The sequence below is a fragment of the Mustela putorius genome, unplaced genomic scaffold (assembly GCF_011764305.1).
Source record: "Mustela putorius furo isolate JIRA1106 unplaced genomic scaffold, ASM1176430v1.1 tig00003859_pilon_pilon_pilon, whole genome shotgun sequence".
Classification (NCBI taxonomy): domain Eukaryota; kingdom Metazoa; phylum Chordata; class Mammalia; order Carnivora; family Mustelidae; genus Mustela; species Mustela putorius.
The window spans coordinates 14,463,836-14,491,798 of record NW_025422011.1 but is presented as its reverse complement, the minus strand read 5'-3'; the positions used below and the strand labels follow the sequence as shown (position 1 = coordinate 14,491,798).

The following is a 27,963-nucleotide window of genomic DNA, read 5'->3' as shown; positions in this document are numbered from 1 at the left end:
CTTCCTGTCTGGTCCCAAAGAATACACACCTGTTTCAAGTTTTCTAGAGCTCAGGGCTAGAATTCTCCGTACTGAGTCTCAACCTTTAATGTTCAAACTGAGCATACCTCAGCCTCATCTGGGGAGCTTTCAAAATACAAATTGCTGGGCTCTACCTCGAGAAGGGGAATCAGAGTCTCCGGGGAGGTATGGCTTCAAAAAGGTGTCATTCTTCAGAGCTGGTCGGGTGATTCTGATTCGAAGCAAGATTTGAGAAACCCTAATCTAAGAAGACATTTCAGGAATGCTTCCAGTATAAAATGAGCGGTAAAGGAGTTACCTAGAATGTTCAGAGTAGCTGAATCTGTGTGTGAAGTAGCTGAAGGTGACCCTCCCCTAAAACCTTCTGTGTCCCACTGACACACACGCAGCCCAGTCACATAAACATGTACATATCGAACCATAGCCCTACTTCCACTCATCTTGCCTAAGGAAATCGGCACCCCAGTGAAAACAAGCGCTGTTCTTCCCAGCAGTTCCAGAATCTGTGTTGTGTTCGAAATGCAGCAATAAGCTTTCTTTCCACCCTTATCTGCTGCACCACAATTTCTTAGGGCCGAGCTAAAAAAAAGGGGGGGGGGTTGTTTCAATGAGCACTTACCAAGGTGCCCCGTATATCCTGAATCCCTTCACTGTTACCTCCGAGTCTTGTAAGTAAATACTGTTTGTCAGGAGGGACTGAACGTTGTCAAAGTCCTCTGGTTTCAATTTGGACACAGAGGGGAAACGGTAGTAGTCCTGTTTAACAAGGTCTGCCATGAATTCCTTATCAAATGTCAGTTCATGATTCCCAGCAATCACTATTTTATATTCATATGGCAGGTTTCCTGAAATAAGAAAAAAGAGTACCAATTAGCACGTTCATTTCCCATCACAAAGTACAACAGCCCAGACTGTGTGATTAGCAGACAGTATACCCAAATGAAATAGCTCACGCATTCCTTTATATTTCCATGGGAACTAAAATTTATGACTACGCCTTTATGATTGCAAAAATGACAATAAACAGGAGAGAGGAAGCTGCTAAGAAGCTTAAAAGCTACTAAGAAGACATTCAGCTTTCTAGTTCCATTTCCCTCTTCTGTATGCTATAGATTCACTGTGATGAATCACACTTTATAATTATCCAGTGAAAAGCACTTTAATCACGATCCTTAAAAAAGGTCTGGACTTGGTTTGGTCCTCAAAAAATAAGCCAACCAACTGTTCTTAACAACTCAAATGACTGCTTGATTTGTAGGATATCCTTCAAAAGTACATTTGTAGTATATCATACAAAAGACATGGCACTGCCGAGCATTCCACAATGTACATAAATGAAAGGAACTCCGGAGTACAATTTCATATTGTAAGTTAAAATTTACCTTGTGGCTTGTGAATAAAAAGAACGTTAATAATGGCCCCCTGATTAGAAGGCTAACTTTCCTCCCATCGGGATGGGAGAAGAAACTGTAAAGCTTAACCCCCTTTTAATATTTATGGTATGGAAATGTGAGTTCTCGGTGTGTGCTTTTTATGCAAAAGTTTCCCGATCAAAATGAGATAATTCTGGGAAGAAGAATGAAAGCTATAAAGGAAAACCCAAACACCAGACTTCTGCATAGATTTATAATGTTTGAATAAAGTACAGATCATACATATTAATAACTCACCGTGATGCTATAAGAACCAAACTCCAAAGGGAGATAGTGCTGGGCAGCTGTCCCCATCCTGAAATTAATGCCCTTTTCTCTTCTTTGTCATTACCCATCCCTCAAGCCTCACTGCAGAGCTGCTGCTCATTTTATTTTATTTCATTTTATTTTAGGAGAGAAAAGGGTGGGGCAATGGTGCCTATAATTCCAGCTTCCTGAGACTCCTGGGTCCAATGCAAAATTAATGTTTCCTGCTATTCCAGGAAGAATGAAAGTTACCACTAGCAGGAAATTGGATACACTTGTTGTAGGAATTGGTCCTTACCAGCAAGCCAGAGTCAATGATTTAATTAAAGAAGTTTAGTGGGGAAGAAAATTATATTTTGGAAGTGGGGGCAAGTTTTGCCATAGGTACTTGGACTTCAGCAATGCAAACTGCAGAAAACTGGGCTGTGAAGTCCTCAGTCCCAGCAGCGCACTGCAAGCGTGTTTGCTAACATTGAATTTTTTTTTTTTTTTTTTTTTTTTTTTTTTTTTTTTTGAGAGAGAGCAAACACCGGTAGGGGTGGGGGGTAGGGGGAGAGGGGTAGAGAATCTTAGGCAGGCTCCGTGTTCAGCATGGAGCCCAATGCAGGGCTTGATCTCAAGACCCCGAGATCATGACCTCTGCCGAAATTAAGAGTTGAACAAGTGCTTAACCGAATGAGCCACCCAGGTGCCCCTGAAATGATTTTTAAGATCACCAGAGTATGCTTTGTAATGCTATTTTCTTTAGCTTTCGATTTTTAGGTTTCTGTCAGTAATGAAATTGCATATATAGCACACGGTTTAATAGGGAGGCTTAAGAGAGAAATGAAAGCAGTCAGAAAATAACACCGCAGAAAGCAGCCACTGCAAACACTGCGGCCCAGCGTCCCTGAATATCCTGACTACTAGCGCACAATCTGTGGAACATGACTTTGGCCTCAGTTCTGTGTACGGCCGTGCTGAAGCGCTCACGGAAAACAGGGAGCCTCTCTCAAATGTATGTTTTTGCAAGTTCATAATGCGCACTAGCATAAGGCAATAAGGAGTGTGATGTATGTTGCGAGCTACTTGGACAGAATGATATCTTGCACAAGTCCTTGCATTTAAAATACATTTGAGAGATGTATTAACGGGCCGCAAATCCGCGATGACCACGCACACTGGGAATTTCTGAGAAGCCCCTGGACTCTAACATCATGGCTCTGTGACCCCCTTTGGCCCGATACTGCACGCCCAGAGTCGCCTGTGCCCCAGAGCCAGAACGGGCTGAAACATTTTCCTTGACGGTAATCTGTTTCAAGGCAGGTCGGACCTGCATGAGTCTTTGAGCAACTCTATTTGTACAAGTCACGCTATAGCTGCCCAGTTCCGTTTTAATCATTCATGACGACGGACTCACTGTAAGCCTTTCTTTCTGCACCACAGCTCTCACAAGAAGGCCTGCCTTCTTGCTTTTTCCATTTTAGAATTTTGGTTTAGGAAGGGCACGGGTGAGACAGAGAAGGCAAAGGGAGTATATTTTCCTTCTTGGAACATTTTTTTTTTAAGAGAAAGTGAAACTGGTGCAGATTAAATCTCCTTCAGGAAGACCTCTCTTTGGTGTCTTTTAAATCAAATTTTGGAGACACAGCATAAAGAAGTAGCCACCAAAATGATGATATTTACACACTGCCAGCGAACTCATTTCTTTCTGAGAATCCAGTAGTAGTTTCCAACTTCCACCCTCTGTTACCTATGTAAGTAAAAGCAGGAAGGCTGACAAATCTCCTGTTACTTGATGGTATCTTTTTTTTTTTTCAAGACTAGCTTAATTCAGAAGGCTCTGCAGTCAAGCTCCAAACTTCTTGGTATTCAAATAGCATCATTTAAAAATTGTTAGACAAAGAGGTGCCTGCCTTGATCCATTTTATTCAGATCAGGCCACTGAAGTTGACCTGCCTGAATAAAAAAACCGAGGCTATATACAGTTATTCTGACACGGAAAAATTCTTGCTTTGAATGACCTAAAGAACTCTAACTAAGCATTCCATCTTTCCCAAGACATGCTATATGTTCTACTATCAATTTACAAGATTATTTTAAGTGAAATGGAGATAAACTTTTGACAAACTGTCAAATTGTTCTGGAAGTTTTAAAAATGCATATTTGGAGAAATACAATACGGCAGTACAAATAATGATATATGGCTTCAGTTTTTGTTTCTGTTTTTCATCGCTACTTTCATTTTTCTATTTTTCCATATAAAATAAGAGGTGATCTAAAGAAAACTATTGAGCAAATCATAGTACAGATAATTCACAAGTATGGCAAAGTAATGACTACAGCAAGGAAATGAATGAGATGTGGGAAATTGGCCCATCTTCTCATGTCCTCTTGATCTCATTCTTTCCACTCTCACTGGCACTTAAATTTTCCAGACATCTATCTTTGATATTTTGGGTCTCTCTCTATATATATTTAATTCTCCTTCTTACTGAGTTGGGTTTACCAAACCCAAGAAAACAAAAACAAGCAGCCATTGACTTATGTGCGCGCGCGCACACACACACACACACACACAAACACCCACACCTCTCACATACAATCCTAAACCATGCTTATTTTTCAGATGCTTCTTCATTTCACATCTAAACTTTCGGAAAGAGGATTCCAGAAGCTCACAGCTGGTAGGCCAAATACAGCCCACAGATGTATTACAGTTGGCCCTCAATGCTGTTTTGTGTTTTGTTTTTAAATTGAACATTTAGAAATCAGGCGATGTCATACAAAAAATTCTGATTTTCTAGCTCCTTTTGGAAAATCAGAAGACCAGTCACTACCGACCATCCAATCGGCCACAGACCTTTCCACTCCCTACGACTTCTCACACTTGGCCCACTTACCACATTTGTGTTGTCCGACCATGCCCTCTGTTATCAGAATGAGCAACTAAGAGACACGTGGTTACTCAGACCTTACCCCATGCAATCTGGTTTGTGTTTCTATTCTCTTCCCAAAGCTTTCCCAGAATGTCAATAATAACTTCCTAATAGCCAAAGCGCAGACCTTTTCTCTCTTCTCATCTCCAGGGATCATGCTGCAGTGACATCCCTGTCCTTCAAAGTCTCTATCCCCTTGGGGCACCTGGGTGGCTCATTGGGTTAAAGCCTCTGCCTTCGGCTCGGGTCATGATCCCAGGGTCCTGGGATCGAGCCCCGCATCAGGCTCTCTGCTCAGTAGGGAGCCTGCTTCCTCCTCTCTCTCTCTGCCTGCTGCTCTGCCTACTTGTGATCTCTGTCTGTCAAATAAATCAATAAAATCTTTAAAAAAAAAAAAAAGTCTCTATCCCCTTGACATTGGATGCTGCACTCTCAGGTTCACCTCCTCCCTCTGTCCCATTTCTTTCCTTCCTTTTCTTCCTCAGCCCCCTTTGCCTCTTGTCTCATTCTCGGTTGACTCACTTCATTCTCCCTCTCCATCTTTACTTTTATGGATATTAATTAATATTTTCTTATAGTATGTCTCACCCTTCTATTCTCTGTGATTCAATTTTAAACTATTACAGTTTAAACGACGGAAGCAGCGTAAGGTTAAGAGCAGGGACTCTGCTGCAGGCTTCACCACACTGGCTGCATGACCTTGGTCAGAGTCCTTATGTTCTCTCAAGTGTGCTAGCAGAATGAGGACAACAACTGCACCCACCTCATAGTCTGTGCTCAAGATAAAATGAGATAAGATTTCTAAAGCACACGCATGGTATGGACTAAACAATCAGTGCACGTTAATTATCGTTTTACTCATTTTTCTTAATTTTGCCTTTTGCATGTGACTTGTCTCCCCCTAGACTATAAAGTCCTTGAAGGTACAGATCGTGGCTTGTGGCTTCATATTTGACCCAAAATACCCAGTTCCATCCCTTCCAAATGGCAGGCACACGATTAGTATTCACTGAATAAGTGGAAGAATGAACGAACTTCTGCAAGATTTTCCAGGAGCTTTTTTAGGAGAATTATGGGCACTGAGCTTGTCCTCTTGGGATATGACAGTTTAACCGTTGTCACACTGTCCTCCTCCTCCAGAGACACAGGTTTACTCAGAATTTACCCAATTTAAGCCTTCTGAAGTGTCCCACTCTGCCCCCAAATTCAGTCTAGCCAAAAAAGTCTCTAACAAACCATTTTTTAACTGGCCTTTTCCTTCATCTAAATGGGGGGAAAATAATACCATCCCCCACCAAGGTTTGGTACACATTAAAGCAGATGCTGCATGTAAAGAACTTGCAGTTTCTAACACTTCATGATGATTCAACAGATATTAGCTGTGACATACTGGTTGTTAACAATGATTACCCTTTCCAGGTACCATCCAAGAAAATATTCGGTGATCCACAAATTGGATCACTCCCTGGTCACAGTGGCACAAGGTCACTACTCCCAAGGAAAAACATCTGGGATGGTCTAATGCATCCTTCAAGTTAACAAAAGCATTATTAGAGTCATGAAGGCATCTGGATCTAGAGGTGGTGGGTGGCCTATGAGGCCTTCAACCTGCACACTGATTGCTTTTGTCAAGATGATTCTGACCTTGCAAAGTGTGTCTCTCCTGAATACATCACTTTTTTCCTCCTTCTGTTATCCAGTTACACATCACTTCCAGTATTTACTGACTGCCAAAAAAATGTGCCAGAGTCAGCCTCTCATTCACAAATGAATAGTATAAACCATGATTAATCGCATCTCTCCAGAGGGACTACTCACCTGGACGATCCCTCACATCTTCCTAGAATCAGATACTAAACACGATCTCCATATACTACCAGAAGAGTATATAAGAATATAGAGAGGAATAGAATGTCTAGAAACGTTGAAGATCTTCAGATATGCACATGTCTGATAAAGCCACAACAACTTTAAAGCAGACACACGGTGAACTGGGTCAAGGTCAGCCTCCCTTCCTTACCAAACTCTGGACATTGAGTGTGTGACTTAAAGCGGCCCCCATGAATAACAGCCCATGACCTCAGCAGGCTCTTCAGAGACAGCCGCATCTGGTGATTTGAAAGTGTGATCCGTGAGCCTCAGAGGGCGGGAGCCCGGCGACGTGAGGAAAGAGACAAGGGCAGAGGTCAGAGACCTGTTCCCACGTTCACCACTGGTTTCCTTTCCTTTACGATTTGGGGAAAGATTTCCTGTGAAGGCTTAGCCCTGGCTTAAAAATATTCAACAGAAAAACCACTGGTTTATCCAATTCCATTTTCCTGATGAAGAAACAGAGTGCCAGAGAGGTGCGGCCAATTGCTAAGCTAAATCACGGGCCACACTGGAGGCACAAGTGGGATGAGAAGAACTCTTCCGCCTCCCGCACTAGTTTTCTTTCAGGTGATCCCAAATTTTTAAGAGTCTTATGAAGTTTGGCTTAAGACCTACCTCTTACGTGAGTCCTCCTCATACCCTTCATCCATCTATGGCGATCCTTTTCCCTAGCTCTAGGCAGCGGCAGCCTTTTCTGTCCGGATCAAGAAATAGAACTGGCTACGTGATGGATTTCTCCTCCCGCGGTCATGAAGCAGTTTCAGCTCCATACTATGACAACACAAATCCTGGCTCAGTGAAGGCATTCCCCAAATGCTACTGCAGCTGTGGGTGTAATTTCTTACCCATCTGCTCTCAGAAGAATTTGGGAGCCTACCCAAGGAAAGGAAGGTCATGGCCTTGAGAAGGAGAAGGAAAAAAGCTCCTGTGCCCAGCTTTATGCAGGGTCCCAGAATTTGAAAAAAACTTGGCTATGTTATAAGAATTAATATGAGACTTTGACAGGGGAATAGTAGTCCAAGATAGCAAACCCAAATGCCTACAGGGACCAAAGACGTAAAGCAAAAATGTGAACTGGACTAGGTGGAAATAACAGCGGTTGTGAGGACCAGCACACATGTGCATCACCATTTAAAAATAAACATATATCAACACTTCTCTGGCCAAACAAGAGTCCTTGCCAGCTTGACCCCCCAAAATAAAAATTAATGTCCTTCAAAATTAAGTATCATACAACTGTCACCTATTTTTCTGCCACGAATCACTATAAAATGTATTCCTCTGGAAAATTCAAAACTCGAAGTCAATTCCAGAACAGTCACTTTTCTTGGGAATCTGCCCACCACCTGCAAGAAGATGACCCCTGCCCCATATTCTCCGTTCGTCATGAATGGTGAACGTGGGAAACAGGGAAGGCCAAAATGGCCATTAGGTTTGGCTAATGCCAAATACTGCCTTCCCTATACCCCATTTTTTTAAATCAAAGATCTAATAAGCAAGATTAACTGGCTGCTGTCTCCTAATTTCTGCTAAAACTGGGGGAAGTAAAAAAAAAAAAAAATCCCAAGTACAATAGTAGTTCTTTGTGAAGAACTCTGAGAGCATCCCAAAGCAAACATGGCTTGCCAGGTATCGAAAGGTGACAAATTTCAAGATCTCCAATCTCCACGCCCACTCCCCTCTATACCTTCAATGATAGCCTTGGGAAATATAGAAAGACAAAAAATGTGTGGCATAATGCTCATATTCAATAAAGCTTACTGTGCAGCAAGAAGAAAACACAGAGATGACGAGACAAGAGGAGAACCTGCTATAGTTTCCAGATACCCAGGAAAATCAAACTCACAAGGCCAAGCTTCAGGCCTACTTCCCCTTGGCAGTATGCTAGAAAAAAAACACTAATTTGTGAAATTAAAAAAGAATAAAACAGATATATAGCCAGACCTATTATCATGGGACTGCTTCTAAACAAAAGAGATACGTTACAATTCAATCACTTTTCTGAAATCTTCAGCCTGCGGTGGGGGCAGTGCCAGGGGCCTGTTTTAAAACACTGCTCCTTAATGCCAGTGTTATAAAAGGACCTTGTTATACCCCCAAGGTGGATAAAAGGCAGCAATTTTTTTTTCTGTTTAAAATTATTATTGTATTTTTAATATCATGACTCCAGCAGAGAGGGAAAATGTCCAAACTCTTGAAATCTCTATTCCACTGAGAACTAAGAGCAACTTGGGCTTGAAAACTGTTCAAGCAGAAAATTTTGCAGGAGGATGAAAGGAACAAATAATAATCCCAGTGACTCGGAGGATGAAAGAACCATGAGGTTCTGGGATGGACTAAGGAGAGGCGTCATGGACATTCCTTGCCTGGATTACCGGGGGCTGATAGCTGAGCGGGGCTGAGTTGAGCCTGGAGGCAGGGAGAAGATGGTCAGTTACAAGTGGGCAGAGCCCACGTTCCCCACTGTTCTCCCAGCATCGAGAAAAATGCGTGGCATTCAGTCGGTGCCCACTGCCTACTTGTTAAATGAATGAAGGGACCTCCGGCAATCCCTCTCGGCTCCACGGTTTACACTCACTTGCCTGGGCCGCAAAGCCACCAGAAACATTCAATCAGGGCAAGCTCCGTCTCTGACCTCAGTCTGTCCCCCGTCAGGCTCCATTAATTTTCACAAGTCCTGACAGCTCTAACATGAATACTCACACTTGCTGACGGAGCCACACAGCAGGTTCAGACTGCTACCTTCTCCTCTGAAACTCATGCATTAGGGTTTCTTCCATGCTTGCAATGGGAAACCAAGTCTAAGAAATATTAAACACAGAAAACTATATTACAATAACGTCAGGGCTGAGCCGGAAACCCAGGAGAGTGTAAGGAATGCTGAGTGAAAGCCCAGTGGTCCAACTGCAGGAATGAGGGCTAGCCTAAGAAGCCACAGCTGACACGCTCCCTCCTCTTCTTCAGCCTTTTCCATGCAAAGAATCCCAAAGTACCAGAAGATGCTGTAAGCCGTAATCCATACAAAGGAGACAAGAGCCCATCCCCCACCCAGGAAAACAGGCCCCTTCTGAACCTCAGTGGTCACTGGTATTCGGTACTGAGAAGTATAAACCATGAGGGAGCAGACGGTTAGCACCCATAATGACTAAAGACATAAAAACAGCTCAAAGATTTGATTGTTTGATCTACAGGCGTTTCCTGTCTCAGCTGTAACTTTAATCCAACATAACTTTCTGTGATTTAAACATTCAGGCACACACACTCGTTCACACTTCTACGTGTTAAAAGACAACTACAAGGCAGTAAAAATAAATGACAATATTAACGAATGACAATATTGTCTTTGTTTCCCAACTGAGTATCTCTAAGTTGCCACCAAGACCAACATGGCACGTTCTGCATCTGAAGATGGGGCAGTGAACTGTCCACTGAGACCCAGCTCCAACTACACTCGAGTATTTCCATCTGGCTGGACAACCAGAACCACAGGTAGCTTCTTCACTGTACTCTGTCCAACCTCTCCCTGACGAATATAGGCCTTGGCTTGTTGAGAAAGATTTATTCCCCATACAACAAATTCTATCTGAGCACTCAGAATATCTCCTTAAAGACCCTTTCACCTACTTCCCCAAGGTTCAGAAAACAAGATCCAAATCAGGATCCCACTGGATAGTCACCAGAAGAATTCACCAGAAGAACTGCTCAAGACGCGGTCAATCTCAACCCAAACAGCTGGGTGCATGTTTCTACCACTCAAATGTACCAGATGTGGGGATATACGGCACGATGGAAAGATCATGGGCTGTGTAGTAGACTGACTTGGGTCCAAGTTCCTGGTTCCATCACTTATTACCTCTGAAACTCAAACTTAAAACATGCTCATTCACCTCCATATTACTCATCAGAAAAAATGAGGATAACTGTACAACCTACGTGCCAGAGAGGATGTGCAGATGGAGTGAGATCAGGAAAGGACCTAATATGAACCTGACACATCAACAATAATTATCATCATCATTTTTACCCTGTCCTCTGTTGTCCACTGTAACCTGATTTTGGTTAAGGGGCCCATGTCCAACTTCTTACCACCTTAAAGAGTATTCCATAAATGTCTCTAATAAACTGGCAGTGTTGACTGACAAAATCCATGGTGAGCTGAAGAATATTGTTATTTTTCCCCCCACAAAGCTTTAAAAAGCAACTGAGAAAAGGCACTCCTTCCAGCATCACTTACAAAATAAGTGGCAATTATTCTACTGAATAATTAGAAGAACAAATGCAAATCCTATGTTTACATTTTCAGACATTAAATATGGTGAATATCAAATTAAATAAAAATAATACCGGCATAAAGACCATACTCTTTAAAAGAAAGAACACTTTAAGAGAATTTTAGATTCCCTCTCCATCTTAACCCTTCAAATAGTAATAAAAAAATCTTTTTTCTAATAAATGCTCTTATTTTTGCCTGCTAAAGTAATGTTTGGGCAGATGCGTGCAGGATTTCAGTGTGCAGGGATTCCAGGGGGCTGGTCCACAGAAGCCAGAGCAGAGGGTTGACAGTGGAAATAAAATCTCTGCCTTAACAGCGCCACTGGGGCTAGATGAAAATGGTCTTCTAGAACTTGATTAAAACTAAATTGAAAAAGAACATATTTGGCTAATATTACATTAGACTAAAATATAGAAATGAACCCTAATACTCTCGAAATCTAATAAGAGAAAGCCATCTCAATTTCCAAACTTTCAAAAGCATCTTCTTTAAATGCATCACAGATCAATTTACATGGTACTTTTGCCAATAAGCAAAACCAAATCACAGGTTCCAATTGGCTTATATTGGAAAGTATGAGAGCAAATGCTAGAAAATGCAATTACTGCAAACAAACTCCATTTTCTCCCCTCTGAAGGGAATTTCAGAGAATATTTTATTGCCATCAAATAATATTTCTGAAGGCATCAATACACAATTCTATTTTCTTTTCAAAGTCCCTACTCACTGGATAATCTAATCCACTCTACAGAATATCTTGAAATTTAGAGAAGAGCCCACGAAAGGGGATATTACCTTACACACACATCCTATGTCAATTTTAATAATTTGCAATCTGGACAGGATGCTGCACAAAGCAAAATTTAGGATCCAATAAAATTGACTTTTCCCATTTTATAATTCAAAGTTTTAATGAAGCACTTCAAGGACAAAATTTCAAAAGAAATCTCTCAGGGAAGGTTATTTTGATCAAGAGCGACAGCAATGAGATGGAAGAAATAGAGACCACGTTCATTACCTCTTCTTTTTCTGCTCCCCCCCCCCCCAACCCTTCAGTTGGCAAAATTCTCTACAAAGTAGACTTCCTGGGGGTTATGAAATCATTAAGTCTCCCTGTGATAAGTTTTGGTTTTGTTGAAACACCAGCTCCAAAAATCTCTATCTCTTTCCTTCGGAACAGTTTAGCAGCCTCATGCCACAAGCCTCCCCTCTAGGCTAAAGTAGTACAAAGTGGCAGAATTCCTTAGGAAGAAACCATTTTTGAAAAGTCTATTATGACCCTTGGGGTCCAAGGTTCCAGGACGGGGAGTTGGAGGTTCCTTTCCCATTTTTATTCCTTTCCCGTATGTCACGGTCTGAATGTTTATGTCCCTCTCAAATTTATACGATGAAATCTTAATCCCCAATGTGACAGCGTTTGGAAGTGGGACCAGGTGACTGGTCATGAGGGTGAAACCCCCATGAAAGGGATTAGTGCCCTCATAAATGAGACCCTCCAGAACTCTCTAGCCCCATCCGCCATGTGAAGACACAGCAGGAGGACACTATCTGTGAACCAGGAAGAAGGCTCTCACCAGAACTCAACTGTGCTGGTTTCCCAAGCTTAGATTTTTCAGCCTTCTAAACTGTGAGAAATAAATTTCTGTTATGTATAAGCCACCCAGTCTGTAGTACTTCATTACAGCAATCCAAGTGAAGTAAGAGATCTTAGTTTTCTAGTTTCCAGAGCTCTAGCCCTCAACATCTTGAATCTACAGTTCAAGACAAATTCATCCAGGTCTTCCTAAGTCCGTGTTTTCTCATAGTGTGCTTTGGCATATGGTGTTCTTTACAGCTCTCCTTAAATAATTCAATTAAATATGTTAAGGAGTCCAGATAATCATGGCACAGTTGGAGAGCATACTTATCTGATGAACACTGTTCCCAGAAAGACAATAAATTGAGAAAAGAGCAGAGGTGGTCAAATGTTCTGAACATTTGAAGTCAGGTGAATACATACTGCTTTAGCCTTAAATTTCCCATTAAAAGTACAAGTCCACTTTTCTCCCCATACCATACATACCCAAGCCCTCTGGCAAGGTGTGGATTAACCTTCCCTTTAGGTTCGCATCTTTTATGAGTTGAACTGTATGTATCTCCCTCAAAATCCATATGATGAAACCCTCACTCTTAGTACCTCAAACATATGACTGTATTTGAAGATAGGGCCTTTAAAAAGGTGAATAGGGGCGCCTGGGTGGCTCAGTGGGTTAAAGCCTCTGCTTTCAGCTCAGGTCATGATCCCAGGATCCTGGGATCGGGTCCCACATCAGGCTCTCTGCTCGGCGGGGAGCCTGCTTCCTCCTCTCTCTCTCTGCCTGCCTCTCTGCCTACTTGTAATCTCTGTCAAATGAATAAATAAAATATTTAAAAAAAAAAAAAAAGCTACATTGACCCCACTCCTAATCGTGGTCCCTTCCCCTCTTAAAAAAAAAAAAAAAAAAGGTGAATAAACTGAAATGAGACCATAAGGATGGGCCTTAATCTTATCTGAATGTTCTCCTTATAAGAAGAAAAAATAGGGACATCTAGGTTGCTCAGTCAGTTAAGCATCTGCCTTTAGCTCAGGTCATGATCCCAAGGTTGTGGGATCAAGTCTCACATCGGGCTCAGTGGAAGCCTGCTTCTCCCTCCACCAGCTGCTCCCCCTGCTTTGCTCTCTCTGACAAATAAATAAATAAAACCTTTATGAAAAAAAGAAGAAGAAGAAAATATGGACCAGGAATGTGCTCCCACATGAAAAGTCACAGCAAGAAGTTGGCCATCTACCAGCCTCCAAACCTGACACCTTGATCTTAGACTAGTAGCCTCCAGAACTGAAAGCAAATAAATTCTGTTGTGTAAGGCCCCAGTCTATGGTTTTTGTTACAGCACCCCTAGGAAACTAATACATCTTTCTATAAGGAAGACTTTGCTTATTAATCCATCCTACATGCTAAAGCTGAGGTGATCTTACCAGAATACAAATGCAATCATATATTCCTTCCATACACTTGCAGGCTCACCCATGTGAAAATCCTCCCAGACTTCCTACTATTGCCTATGGATCAGAGGCCAAACTCCCTGTGTAGGGTGTGTAACTCTGTTACCTGGCCCCCTTCTGCCACTGCTCCACTCATAGGTTGGGCTCTGAGCCTGCTAAATGCTTGCAGCTGACAGAAGGAGACTGTGTCTACACACTCTTTCTCCCACTTGACCATGGACCTCAGGAGGATCAGACTATCTTTTACTCATCTTTGCATTCTCAGTAGGCTTCAGTAATTATTTGTCAAACAAATGAATGAGTCAATGAAGAAATGATTTTATCCTGGCTAGAATCATGTGGACAGGAGTAGCTCGTACCTCAGTTTTAAATTCTGAATGGCCTTAAAATGTGACAAATCCTATTTCTCTTTCATCTTCGGATGGCACCATGTGTATACATCACAAAGTATATTATTCATTTGCAACTGAGAATCTAAGTCTAATGTTAAAAATCTATTATAAGGAATTTTTGTTGTTGTTGTTGGGGAAGGCAGAGACAGTGGCCTGCACACAGTAAGGACTCAATTTTGTTGACTGAGTGAACAAATAAATGGATAAATAAATGTAAGAAAGAACTATACCCATCACACAAATAATGTGTTTCAATTTCAAAACAGAAGAGAATCACTTCTATTGCATGATTAACATTACTCATTTAAAGATTTTCCCAACCTTTGTTCCCAGGATTGGGTAGCTTCGAGGAGTAATCAATAGTGGAGTTAATGCAATAGCCATTCATTATTTGAGGAAGGTGTCTGTATTTCTTCTTCACTGTATGCCTTCATCTGAAAGTTCTTACCCATAGGCCTCTCAGGCAAATCACTGCTGTTTTGACAGCTGGCTTTCCTGAGGCCACTCTTTTACAAATGAGCCTACTGCCCGGGCCAAACAGGACATGTGTGTGCATCTTCTCAGGACCCCAAGTTGCTGGGTCACATGAAAGAATCCACACTAACATCCTTGCAGGGCCTGCTTCTTCCCACTTGCTTCCTCCAGAAAAGTCAAGAGGCAGAAGGGTGTTCCTGACCTCTTCTCTAATTCCAGGCTCCCTGAAATTCTCACCTAGAAGAGTCCTCAGAGATCAGCATCATTCCTTCTCTGGAATGGGAACCTAAGACCCAGCAAGGCTAAATGACTCCTCCAAGGTCACCCTATGAGTTAGCTGCAAGGTGGAACCCCCCATCTTGCCGACCCATCTTTCCCCTTTCTATCATATCACACAATTATGGAGTCAGAGATGGCCTAAATGATTTGCCTTACAGATCAAGAAATTTAGGTTCAGAGAAACTGAGAGGCATTTCTGAAAGTGCTGACAATCATGAATCCGGACTTTTAAAATCAACCTGCCACAACCCACAAGTACCATCCATTAACCCTGTGAGCATATGGCCACTATTTCCTCCTATCTCAGAGATACACAAGACTGCTCAAAGTTCACAGTCGGAATCATCTTTCTTATTCTTTTTTAAACCTCTGCTATCATAGTTTAAGACCATTTTCTTTCATTTGACAAGGCAAGGCATGGCATGGGTTTAGCTATCTTAACTGTGATTTTAAGTCAGAGAGTAACTTAAAACAGTAAAAATGATCTCTCTGGACCGAGCCAATGTCCTTCCAAATTTTTCTTCTCTTTCTGACACTATGACTGAGGCACCTTTGCTGAAACTCAGCAGCAAAGATCTTCCATGAGGCTAGCATCCAATTTTTACTTATTTTTTTTTTCCACCAGAAACTAAGGAACTGATTGGCTGACGCTCAGCCAATAAGGTACCCCTTTTTTGTATCAAGTACCAAGGTGGTTTCTCAAAGTCTTGAGCAAAAGATTTTTCTAGACCGCTATCTTCCTATAATACAGTGGCTCCTCTCAGCCCTGTATTCATTTCTGCACGTCTCTGAAATACTAGCATTTTCACTAGGATTATTCTCCTCAGAGTGGGAGCTAAAGCCAGTATCATTGATTCTTAAATGCTGAAAGTAGAGGGGAAACTTTTTTTGAAAAAAACTACTTCTATTAGTTTTTTTTTTTTTAAATCAAGTCTTTGAAATGTTTTAGCCAGAAACTGGAGATCAGATACACTAGCAGGAAAAGAAAGTCTTTTTGCAGGTTCTAACCTTATTCTCCACAACTAAGAACACCAACCACTTCTATTCAAACCCATCTAAAGCCCATAAAGTTGATTTCTTAGTAGGAAGATCTGGCCAAATTTCAGTTCTTTGGGTTAAACCATTCTTACTTTTAAATTCTGTCATGTGGCACATTTCAACTGCACGTTCTCAGATTCACCCACTTTGTAGTTTCCTTTCCCTTTGAGCTCATTTAAAAAGCTGATTTCAAAATTCTTGCAAAGTCAGGTCTCAACCTAATTTCCTAATCCAGCAGCCTGTGGAAAAGAAATCCTATTAGATCCCATTAAATTTCATTAAATCCCCGACCCTCTCAAAAGTCAGGATGAGATTTGAGAATGCCCATGGAATGATCACAGTCTTTCTACAACAGTCACACTATTCCCCCAGATTGTTGGGTAGGACAGTCAGTATGTTTGGTCTGGGCTAGGAATTAATGATGCACAAAACAGAAAAGGGTCTCTTATGGAGCCCCTGTTGGAGCTTATACTCAGCTAGGAGCAAAAGACAATAAAGGAGTAAATATCTACTAATTCAACTTAGGTTATGATAAATGCTAGGCAGGCAATTAGCAGGTGCTATGAAAGAAAGTCACGGATATCTACCGAGGCATGGCAATCAAGGGTCGGGTCTTTTTTTTTTTTTTTTTTTTAAAGACTTTATTTATTTATTTGACAGAGAGAGAGAGAGATCACAAGTAGGCAGAGAGGCAGGCAGAGGCAGGGGAGGGAGAAGCAGGTTCCCTACTGTGCAGAGAGCTCAAGGTGGGGCTCGAGCCCAGGACGCTGAGACCATGACCGGAGCCAAAGGCAGAGGCCTAACCCACTGAGCCACCCCAGGCACCCCAAGGAAAGGGTCTCTGAGGGGGATCAGTCAACATTTTCAGTCTTTCCAGCGCTTTATCAATAATCAGTTAGGAAAGACTTCCCTAATCATGTGAAACACGATGTAAGGAGGCATGAAGCACATCTGTGCAGGTGTGCACACACACGCACATGTACACACATGCACGAGATGTGTAGAACAGTATATCAAACACACGGTTCCTTTAAAACCTCAATTCTCATGAGAACACTCAAATACTGCCATCCTCTATCACTGATTAGCTAAAACATAACTAAAGAATATTTTTTTCAAAACCTACTCTTGTAATTGAAAATCTAAAATGTGTTTATTCCACTTCCTGCCTCAGTAAGATCAACAGTAAGGGTCTCTCGGGTCGAAGCAACCGTGCAGGAAGTAAAAAAGGTACGAGACTGGACCGAATGTGCGCATATTCTCTGTTCACGTACTCATCCCCCACCTCTCCACCCCACCCCACCCCCAGGGAAGCCAGGTGCTCAAGAAAAGTGGGCCTATTCTTAGACCCAGGTGAACAGATCTTGACGAAGTGGTAATTTTATTTCCCTTGCCAGGGACTGGTTTAAAGAGGTGCAAGTCTCCCAGTCCTGGTCCATGAGACAGGAAGGGCCCCCTGTGGGGCCCAATGAGACAGGAACAGCCCCTCTTCCCACTGACCTTCATGCTCTGCCTTAACTTTAACAGCCCCTGTCCAACCTTTGTGGCAAGGCTAATAACATATGAGAACAGGAGAAAGGAATGCTGAAAGAACTCAGGCCCCTGAATTACCAGATCCTGAAAAATGCTTTACTCCCAGCCTTCTTGTTATACGAGATAATAAGTCCCTTGCCAGTTAAGCTATTTTGTTTCTTGCAGCCAAAAGCCTCCTGATTTAACTCACTATGTTTATACTTGGACACGCTTAATTAATAGCATTTCTCCCAAACAACGCTATTTGTATCCCTTTCTCTCCTCCTTACAATACAGCCTGGGAAGAGATCCTGATTGGCGACTGGCATAGATATGCAGAGTCTCTGTAAACAAATCAAAAGATGATGACAATTATGAGGCCTACAACCAACATATACCTCACTTACCCTCTGTTCCCCACAGTCCTAAAAAACTATATATACATTAACCTACTTAATTCTTGCATGAAACATAGGAAGTAAGAACAATTATCTCCTTTCACACATAAAGTAACTGAAATACACAGAAGTCCCAGTGGAAAAGAATGGCCTATTGTTACAGGTGATGAGAGCCTGCAGAATAATATCCCTGAACTTGACAACTGATACTGTCATAAGGAAGAACAGTGGTCATGAACTAGAAAAGCCACAGAAGAGCTCATTAAAGCTCTGATTATTTTGATCTACCAGTAGAAAATCTGATTCCTTAGGTCTAAGCTAGACTTCCAGAATCTCGATTTTGAACTCTCTGCCTGGGACATTCTGATAAGCAGTGTGTTTGAGAAGACACTTGAACTAGGGAAAACTGAGCTGCTCAGATTTGGGGGACATACCAGGATAAACTGAGTGGATCTATTAACCCCTTTTCAAATTAAGTAAAAAGCTTCAAAAGTTAATTCCCCTTGGAAGGGTTGGATAACCTTAATTCTGTCTAGATTAGAATCATAGACCAAAGTTAATTTCCTTCCAAAAACCTAAAGGACACAACAATTGCGTGTGTCTTCTTGTCTTCCTGATTGCCAGATTCATGTACTGACCTCAACGTGCCTCACAGACATGCCAAGAACCTTCAGAAGACATGGAACAGCCTACAATGTAAAGGAAACTTAAAAATCCCACCAAGCCACGGTCACGGTCATTTCAGGAACTTTCAAGCAGAGATACTTGGAAGACTGAATTGGCCATTAAGAGTTAAAGTAAAGCAGGCATACATTTCACCATGGCAAATGTGTGTCTACCACAGTCAGAGAGCACGAATATGACAAAAGATGAATGACACCAAACCAGGAACCTGCCCATCTTACAACATGGCAGACCTCGATAACATCATTCCTAACATCTTTTCTACTGAGTCTGGATACAGCAGGAAGACTTTTCTTAACAAAGTGTTTTAGGACTGAAACTCTTAAAGAACATGAATAAAAATTAAGCCTCCTCACTAAAAGACCAAAAAAAAAAAAAAAAAGAAAGAAAGAAAGAAACTATTACACCTTCATTTCCCAGACACTCTGCCTGGCGCATCGAAATCTTGCTATTAGGATTTCTATAGCTTCTCATCTTTGTTCATAAAGAGCACCTGGATAAATGTTTGCTGAATTTAATGTAGTTTTTTTCCTACGACTTTGACCAAAGGATTTAGCATTTCCCTAACAGGAATATTAAACCCAGCAGAGCCCATGAAACACTGGAACCAAAACAGTTAATTAGCAAGTCACCAAGACTGGAGCAAGAAGCAGGAGGCACAGCTTAGAAAGCGGCCCATTTTTCTTGTAATAAAGAAAATAAAGACAGTAATTCTAAGAACATTTATTAACCCCCCAGTATGGGTAATTGCCATCAGATGTGGGTCTGTCAGTCTTGCATTAACATAAGCTACTGCATCTTGGTTTTCAATGGCACAGTAATGCCCATGATACTGCAGATAAGTGCTAACGCTGGAGTTTTGAGAACCAAGCCCTGTGTCCGGCAAATGCTTTTTTAAAAGATTTCACTCTCAATGGTTGCTTGCCCAGAGAAATTCATTTTATGTTTTTAAAAAAAAAATGCAAGAAAGAAAACAAGGAGGCATTCAATTGAGCAAGCATTTTCTTAACTCATTTGAAGATAATCTCGTGCATTCACCGACAATTTCTCCAATGGGTGGAACCACAGAAAGAGACTTTGTATGGTTTGGCTGTATGCTCCATTCTGTATTGGTGTATGACCTAAAATAATGGAATGGCGATAAAACAAAAAAAGAAAGGCTTTATAATAGTCAGGACACGCCGACCAATTTTAAATTGAATTACACAGCCTGCTAATCTTTATGATGGGATAAAATTTCTTTCAACATTATGCATTATACTAAAATTTGCAGCACTTCCCCCACCCCGCTTCTTGAGCCGAGAGCCCCCCACGCACACCTCCCCGGTGATAAAGCTTCCTTTCAACCCCAAAAGCATTGTTCCTGCTGACTGGGAAGACAGGGCACGGCCTGTGCAAGATTTCATTTTTATAGCTATTGTTAGTTGGTGCGTGTGTATATGTCACACCAGGGTACACCCCAATGGTAGTATGAACCTGGGACACATTTTCCTAATATCCACAAGCACACATTCTTTAAAAGGGATAGATTTGAACACAGACATACACGATGAAAGGGATTTTGAAGACTAATAAGGTTGAGGAGCTTTGTGAAATGTTATAAAAGGATATGCAGATCCCTGTACACCCTGCATATCTTATGAAGAAGGCAGACTGCAGGAACTCTGAACCATCTAAGTCCAAAAAGTGGGAGGAAACCCAATGAAGGATAAGCCTGACTGTCTCAGCCGTGCTCGTGCTCATGTGGTCTGTTCCGTTCCTCTCTAGGTGACAGAGCAGGGCACTTATGTGAGGGGTTAAGAGCTTCTTCCGAAAGTTCAACCCTTCCAACCCCATTGAAGAGAATGAAGAGAGGACAGTCAAAACTGCTTGCACAAGTTTCTGATCGTCCTTCCTCCCACCCAGGGAAAGGGAGTTTCCAAATTCACCTTACTTAAAAACCACATATAAAATATTCCTAGGACACCCGACCCTTCTTAAAACTTAAGATCCTCCCATATGTTCCCAGTACCTTAGACTATAGAATCCTACTCCGTGAAGCATTTGGGAGTACCAAAATAAAAAATAAAAGACACATGCATAAGTACAGAGTTGTAAAAATTTCATGCCCCCTGTCACTGAGCTCTACCTACAACTTTTTTTTTAAATCTTTGCAGGGTAGGCAGAGGCCATAGGTAAAAATAAAAACTTAAATCTAGGAAGTACTAATAGAGTATATGGAAAATTATGAACAACTACCAAAAACTACTCAAACTTTGTGTTTTAGATTTTTCTAGAAATCCCAGACTTTTTTTTAATGGACATGCATCCATCCCGCTGAGACACATGTTGGCTGCGGCCCACAGTGCACTGACTAATGACAGTCACAGTTATCCCTGGGGACCCCATGTACTCCTGCTCCCATGGGCGGCATCCCAGAGCCACCTGCTTTTTCCTCCAACCAGTTTACACCAGCTGTATTTTTTACCATAATTGCCTCATGTAATTATATATTACTTAAGACGATGAAATAGGAACATTAAAAGACTATATAAATTTGCTCTTGTACCAGGAGTAAAGGACAGCACTTTAAAAAGTGAGGGGAAAAGAATCATAAAAATCTAGAAGTAGTCTGCAATCAGACTGTTTTTGCAAGGATCTTTACATTCTTCCTCATCAATAAAGAAACTAGAAAACGTGATAAAGATATCTGAGATGAAGATAGTAAGTTATATGTGGGATCTGCCCAGGAAAGGCAGTGCTGATCTCTAACCTCTGCGTTCACATCTAAGGTAAAGGCTTCAGCAGTCCCCCATGTGCACATCTGTGTGCTTCAAAGTTAGAGGAAAAATACTTGGCTATGTGATTATCATCATTATGGTTTCCTGCTTTAGTGGTCTCTGGCACACTGGGTAGTGGGGCTCAGGTACACACACGTGAAAGTAGACGTTATGCCTTTCGCCACCTCTAACCGTCATGTGGCCTTCTCAAAGAACAAAATATCCAGAAGCAAAAACTCTATCGGCCCTACAAACATGCAGACATGCATGTATTTTTGGTTTCTACCTGTTTTTATAGGAGAATCACAAGTTTCCTCTCTTCCACGGGGCTAAATATACAAGTTCAAAGATGCATGTGTGACTTCATAGACCAGTCATTTTTTGGCTCTGTAATCCCAATGCTTACTGAATTCAGCCTTTCTGTGAAGAAAGGAGTCATAAAGTGAGAAATGTGAAACTGGACAATGAAAAAGGTGAAAATACCAATTTGTTTTCCTAAGTCAAGAAACTCAGAACGGATGGCTTTCTGTGTAGGACTAACTACATGTGGCTCTTGTCCCTCACAACCACCATCACTGAAACTAGACCCTGTGCCCTTGCTCAATGAGCAACTCCAAAGTCAGGGGATAAATGCACAGGCTTTGATACACTACAGACGCTCAATCGCAATCAGCTTTGTAATATGAAGTTATTTAGAGTCAGTAAGTTAAGAACTAGACAACCTCCTTCTCCACAGTTTACAGAGAAATCAAAGCTCAGAGATTGTCCAGTTTACAGCCAGATGTCCTTTCCAGGCAGTTTTGACTCCTCAAGAGAGAAAGAGAGTTTACCTCCCAACCTTATTTGCATCCAAAGGAGAAGAATTCAGTGTAGAGGATAAATGAGATTCATGTAAGTGGCAGGGAGAAGGGAGACAATACAGTTTAATTGTATAACTTTACCCTGAAAGAAGGAAAAAAAAAATGTGCTGTTTCCTTCCTGTTCCTGAAATTTCAATAGAATTTATGAATGGGGTGAAAAGTTTGTGTCAGTTTCATAATGCACACAAAACTTGTAGTAATAACATCTAAATCTGGTCAATCAATAATGCATGGTATAGTTAGTTGCTTAATTATTCATTCTGGATACACCAAATAGGGTTCTAAAACAAACTCCAGATGCGAAGAGAGCTAGGAAATACAGGCAGTAAAATTAAAAATAAAAGTCATTTTCTCCCAATGTGATTCTTTCCTAGAGCATTGTAAAAATCTCCTCTAATTTTCAAAATGAGAAAAAAACACTTTGATTAAGAACTCTCTATATATGTTTTGACAATTATGTGTGTTTTACAGACTATCACAAGTACTAAAATCGAATCCCTATATATCTCATTTCAAAATATGTACATAAAAATGTGGCATATACCACAATATCAGAAGATCACAAGGTGACAAATAAAAGCAAATACAAGTATAAGAGCATTTATCAAAGATACGTGATTAAAAAAAAAAAAGGCAAGCAAAAAGAATGTTCATTTGGGAGACACAAATCATAATAGAAGACTACTTGCAGTCTGCCTTATATGGTTGCAAACGTTGTTAACTGCACAAGAACAGCAGCCAAAGAGGTGAGTGGGAGCTGTGTGCCATTCAACAAACATGTACTCATCTGGTCCAGGGGCACCTCTATACACCTGGTACAAAAGCACCTTACGGACAAACAGGAGCTCTAATCAGGAAGAACACCGGAGAAACTACTCCTATTTCCTTCCCTAAGTAATAAAAAAGAACAACAACAAGAATAAACAAAACAAAATCAAAATAATATACAATAATAAACAAAACAATAATAAACAAAAACAAAACCAAGAGGAGCGATCTAACTGTGAGTTTCAAAATGAACCCCCATCTGAGGCTAAAATACGAATGCGTACTAATCAACGGTCTTTGAAGGACTCCTTCCACCCACAGCTCTGGAATGTACCTTCAAGGTTCCACAAGGACTGACTCAGCCAGGCCAGAAACACAAAGAGAAACTGACTGTGCAAGTTTTTAACACCAGGTTATCAAGACTCTTTTGATCTCATTACCTAGCACATTCTACCTCACAGTCTGGCAGCCCTCAATCAAACGGATTTCATTTTCTGAGCTCATTGTACCTCCCACTTTTCTGAAATTGAAATTAAATTCAATGTAAAAGTATAAAAATGTTAACTGACAGTTGATTAATCAACTGGGGCTACCCACTGGTGTAAGGAATGCTGTCTATACAAGAGTGGTCCTTCTGGAACTTCACCTTGGACTCCACGTCCGGCTCCCTAGGCTAGTGGCCTGCCCCACGTGCTGGAATGGCTGTACTGCATTACGTGGGCCATGCTGTAATTATGTCCTCTTCCCTTTCATCTTCCTTGCACGACTCCAAGTGAACATGTGTAGGGTGAGCTAATGATTTGCTGCGTATCTCTGATGAGTACTATATTATTTGCATCATAATATTTTCATTTCTTCCCCCTGCACGCAACACCACGTTGACAGCAAGGTCAGTTAAGTTACTGTAAGGGATTTTTAATGAAAACAATTATAAATTTAAAATAACTGTGTTTAAAGCACTTAACAGTCACTAGGGTCAAGTGATTACAGCAGTTACAAGACCCATGGGACATGTTCACACCAAAACAAAGTGAATAAATTACCTCAGCTGGCGCATGTAATCACTAAGTGACCACAGGGGTCAGGCCGAGTGGAACCCTGAAGACTTTCACGCAAAACCAATAATGAAAATTTATCAGTCAAAAGAGGGAGGGAGGGTTGGGGAAACGTCAAGAATTAGTGCGCGCAGCGACAGACTAGAAGCACAACTGACTCTCCATGCGCCTTGAAGGGCCAGGAAAATGACACCAAAAGCCCAGGGGACAGCTGGAAAAAAGATTCCAGGAAACAATACACAGGCAGGCTGGGAGGAGGTAGGAGAGCTCAAATGCAAGCGATCTATTAAGTATCAGCAAGTTCAAAGCCATACGGAGGACCACTTTGGTCTAAGGATGACTGTCGTTACCTAGAAACCTGAGCTGCGGTCAGGAAATATATTCAGAGGTTGCACGACAAGATAGGGAGGGTTGTGATTTAATGTTAATGAAACGATCCTCTCTAACATCTACATGGCACTTCATCTCTTCTGTGTTGCAGAGAAGAGGTGGCTGAAGGTCGGGGAAACAACGCATTTTGTTCATGGAAGTAAAGCGATGAAGTGAAGAAAACCAAACATTTTTTAAGGAGTCCTTATTTGCTAAAGATTCCACTGGAGTGAGTGCTCAGGAGGCTCATAATCGGAAGAGGAGACCAGAAGCCCTAAAATCTATGTGTAGTAATGGGCTGAACACAGTGTGGAAGTGAAGAAGGGATAACCACCACCAGGGATGGCAGGGCCAGTTTCAGAACAGAAGTAACTTTGAGGGGCTCCTGGGTGGCTCAGTGGGTTAAGCCTCTGCCATCGGCTCAGGTCATGATCTCAGGGTCCTGGGATCGAGCTCCTCATCGGGCTCTCAGAGAGCCTGCTTCCCCATCTCTCTCTCTCTGCCTACTTGTGATCTCTGTCTGTCAAATAAATAAATCTTTAAAAAAGAAGTAACTTTGAATTGGGCCTTAAAGAACTGGCAAGAGCTCACAGAAAAAAAAAAAAAAAAAAAAAAAAAAAAGAACAAGACCGGCAGGATCAACAGGCACAAATATTCAGTTACTTGGCAAAAATTTACTGAGTACTTACTAGGCACCCAGCACTGTGCTTGCAACCCCATCAATGGCAAGGAGCCAGTGACACATGCCCGCTGCTCTCCCGGAGCTTGCTTTCATCTATCTATCTGTTTACTAACACACATGTTCGGAGAATCTCCTATGTGTCAGCAAGTGTTGTAGGTGTAGAGAATATACTGGTCGACAAGACAATGCAGACCCTCATGGAGCTTGCCCTCGTTGGAGGAAGAACAACAAATAAGACACAGAAATAGGAAAAATAAGGCCTTATCAAGGAGGAGGCATTTGAACAGAGACCCAGAGACCAAAGAAACTGTTAAGTACGAAGGTTCAAGGTGGAAATACCATGGACCAGAATGCGGCTGTGGTCAGATGACAGGGAGCAGGGAGAAAATGATAAGACAGAAGCCCAAAGAGCTAAGGAGAGGATGGTGAGAAGTATGGTGGGAAGTGAGGCTGGAGAGATTGATTAAACCAGATCGTAATAAGCCTTGAACGTCACGATGGACTTTCTCCCATCAGTTAATGGATCCTAAAATACATTCCACAAAATAGCAGTCTGGTGGGAGACCTCATGGAAAAAGGGCTCTGTGCCTCCATCTCTGCATTTGTAAGAATGGTCACAACAGCATCAACCAACTTGAGTACCGTGAAGAGTAAATGAGTTCATTCCTGTAAAGGGTCTGGTAACGATGAGTGCTCAATAAATGTTACCATTCATGTATGATTCCAAGAAAGAAGAATGAATGGAAGGCTAAGCCTTGGCAGTTTCTTTAAGCACAGTGGAAGTCCAAAAGACACTTCGGGTGCCTGAATTAACAGTGATGGAAATTGCAAGGGGAGTTCAGGAGAATGAGCAGTCTTTGGAGGAGATATTAATTCAGTCTGAGATACACTGGTTTTGAGATACCTTGTGTACCTTCTACAGTTTATGGCAAAACACCTAGTCACTAGTTAGACACAAGGGTCTGGACAAAAAAGATTAAGATAAAATCTATACTCCATTCTGTATTCAAAATCTCATAGAGTAAGAAGAATCTCCCAGATTTGATACACAGTATTAACATAGGAGGACAAATGACATCACACCAGACAGAAAACAAGGCTCCTATTCCTGGACCCTCCATTAACAAATCTATGAGAAACTGAGTAAGATGCTGAAATGCTGAGTTCCAGTTGCTTATAAAAGGGGGAAATCACACTGGCAATCAATGTCTGGATTCCAAATGCAATGATCTACCCTCTCGTTCCCTTCTACAGTCTCAGTGCATGTCCCAAAGCAGGACCTGGACCTTAAAAGGTAATTAGAATAGATGCACATCATCTTCTGAGGATGAAGTCCCTTCCTGTTCTGGGAGACAAGGATCCTGCTCCAGGATTTAGCAATACCAGCTGACCCTTGGACAATGCCCTACCACACGTGGAATAGGTGCATACACATTTAGCATGTATTGTATGTATTATATACTGTATTCTTACAATAAAGTAAGCTAGAGCACACAACATTATTAATAAAATTATAAGGAAGAGGAAATAATCCATAGTACTGTAAAAAAAAAACTACATGTAAGTGGACCCGTGCAGTTCAAACCCATGTTGTTCAAGGGTCAAGTGCATGCAAGTTGGGGGCTTCAGCTTTCCCTCTTGGATCATATGGCTTGGAAAAGCTGAAGACTTTTTTGTGTCCAAAAAACTCCTTTTTAAATTTTATTTATTTTAAATGGTGATACAATTACCATACAGCAAAATACAAAAAGATTCCCCCTTTTCAAAGGGCTGTTACCTCGCTTTTTCTGTGTAGCTGGGGAAGTGATGGTTATGATGTCCTGCCCATGTCTGTTTCTTTCTAAGAGATGCCGATTATTTCAGAAAAGGAGAAAACAGGAAGTTTTAGAACTGAAAGCCGGAAGAAGCATGTAGTGAAATGTCCAGTTCTTACCTTAACTCACAATATGACCCCAGCCTGTCCTTCCACATTTCTAGATCTCCATCCATCCATCAGCAAGACATCAGCAATACCGTCTGCCCATATCAACTTCCCTGAACCATTATAAGCATTAATGATCTAATATACTCAAAGGTACTTTGAGTCCTTTGGAGGAAGGATGTCATATAAATTAGAAGCATTATAATTAATGTAATTTAAGAAAATGGCTGGCCATAACAAAGAGGATTAGGTTCACACGGATCACAAATGACCTAGTCATCATGTCCTCAGGTCACTAACGATCTTTCCTAATGGAACAAAATCCAATCTCACTTCATTGAGCATATTCAATTGTTCTGTATTTGGGTTCATCCCCCCCCCACAAGAATCTTATTTAATTCTATATCAAAATTGAACCGTGCTTTAAAATGAATTTTGTCCTTATTGGAAAATATTTTATATATAAATTAGACCATGAAGTAATTCACCTTAGGGAAAAAGATTCTTCAATGTAAAAAAGGACAAATAGATACCAAGCATGAATCAACTATTCAGGTGAAGCAAATATCCTAGTACATGCAAGAAAACAGAATGTCTGTATGCACACAACAGAATACATACAGGTACTTCACAGACACTTTTTAAAAGTCAACAATTTCACACTAAGGAGAAAAAAAGCAAACACCCTCAGTAAAGTGCTTAAAATAGAAACAGAAGCTATTAAATAAGTAATAACGTTAGAATGATAACTGGAAAAACCAAATTATGAATCAAAAGCTAAAAAGTGCAGCATGTCAGATTGGGTTTTGTGAGCAAGCTAAAGGCTAAGAAACTCCTTTGATATTAAACTCTAAACAATAACAATCAGGGAATTCTAGGCTCTAAAGAACTCTCTGACACCTTCTTCTCCATAAATCATGGGAAAAGTCATCTTGTTTGTCCTTCTCCAAGCCTCCTACAAAGGCTCTTTATTAGATATGACTATTA

The 27,963-nt window shown here is 41.3% G+C and overlaps 1 protein-coding gene across 4 annotated transcripts in view; it reads right to left on the bottom strand.

Annotated features, from left to right (window-relative positions):
* MPPED2 (metallophosphoesterase domain containing 2) overlaps positions 1–27,963 on the bottom strand; it is a 176,443-nt gene that overhangs the window by 90,329 nt on the left and 58,151 nt on the right. For all 4 annotated transcript variants that reach the window (XM_004755903.2, XM_004755902.3, XM_004755901.3 and 1 more), the window contains exon 4: positions 641–866. In XM_004755903.2, coding sequence (XP_004755960.1) covers positions 641–866 — 226 coding nt within the window. The remainder of the gene's footprint in view (positions 1–640; positions 867–27,963) is intronic.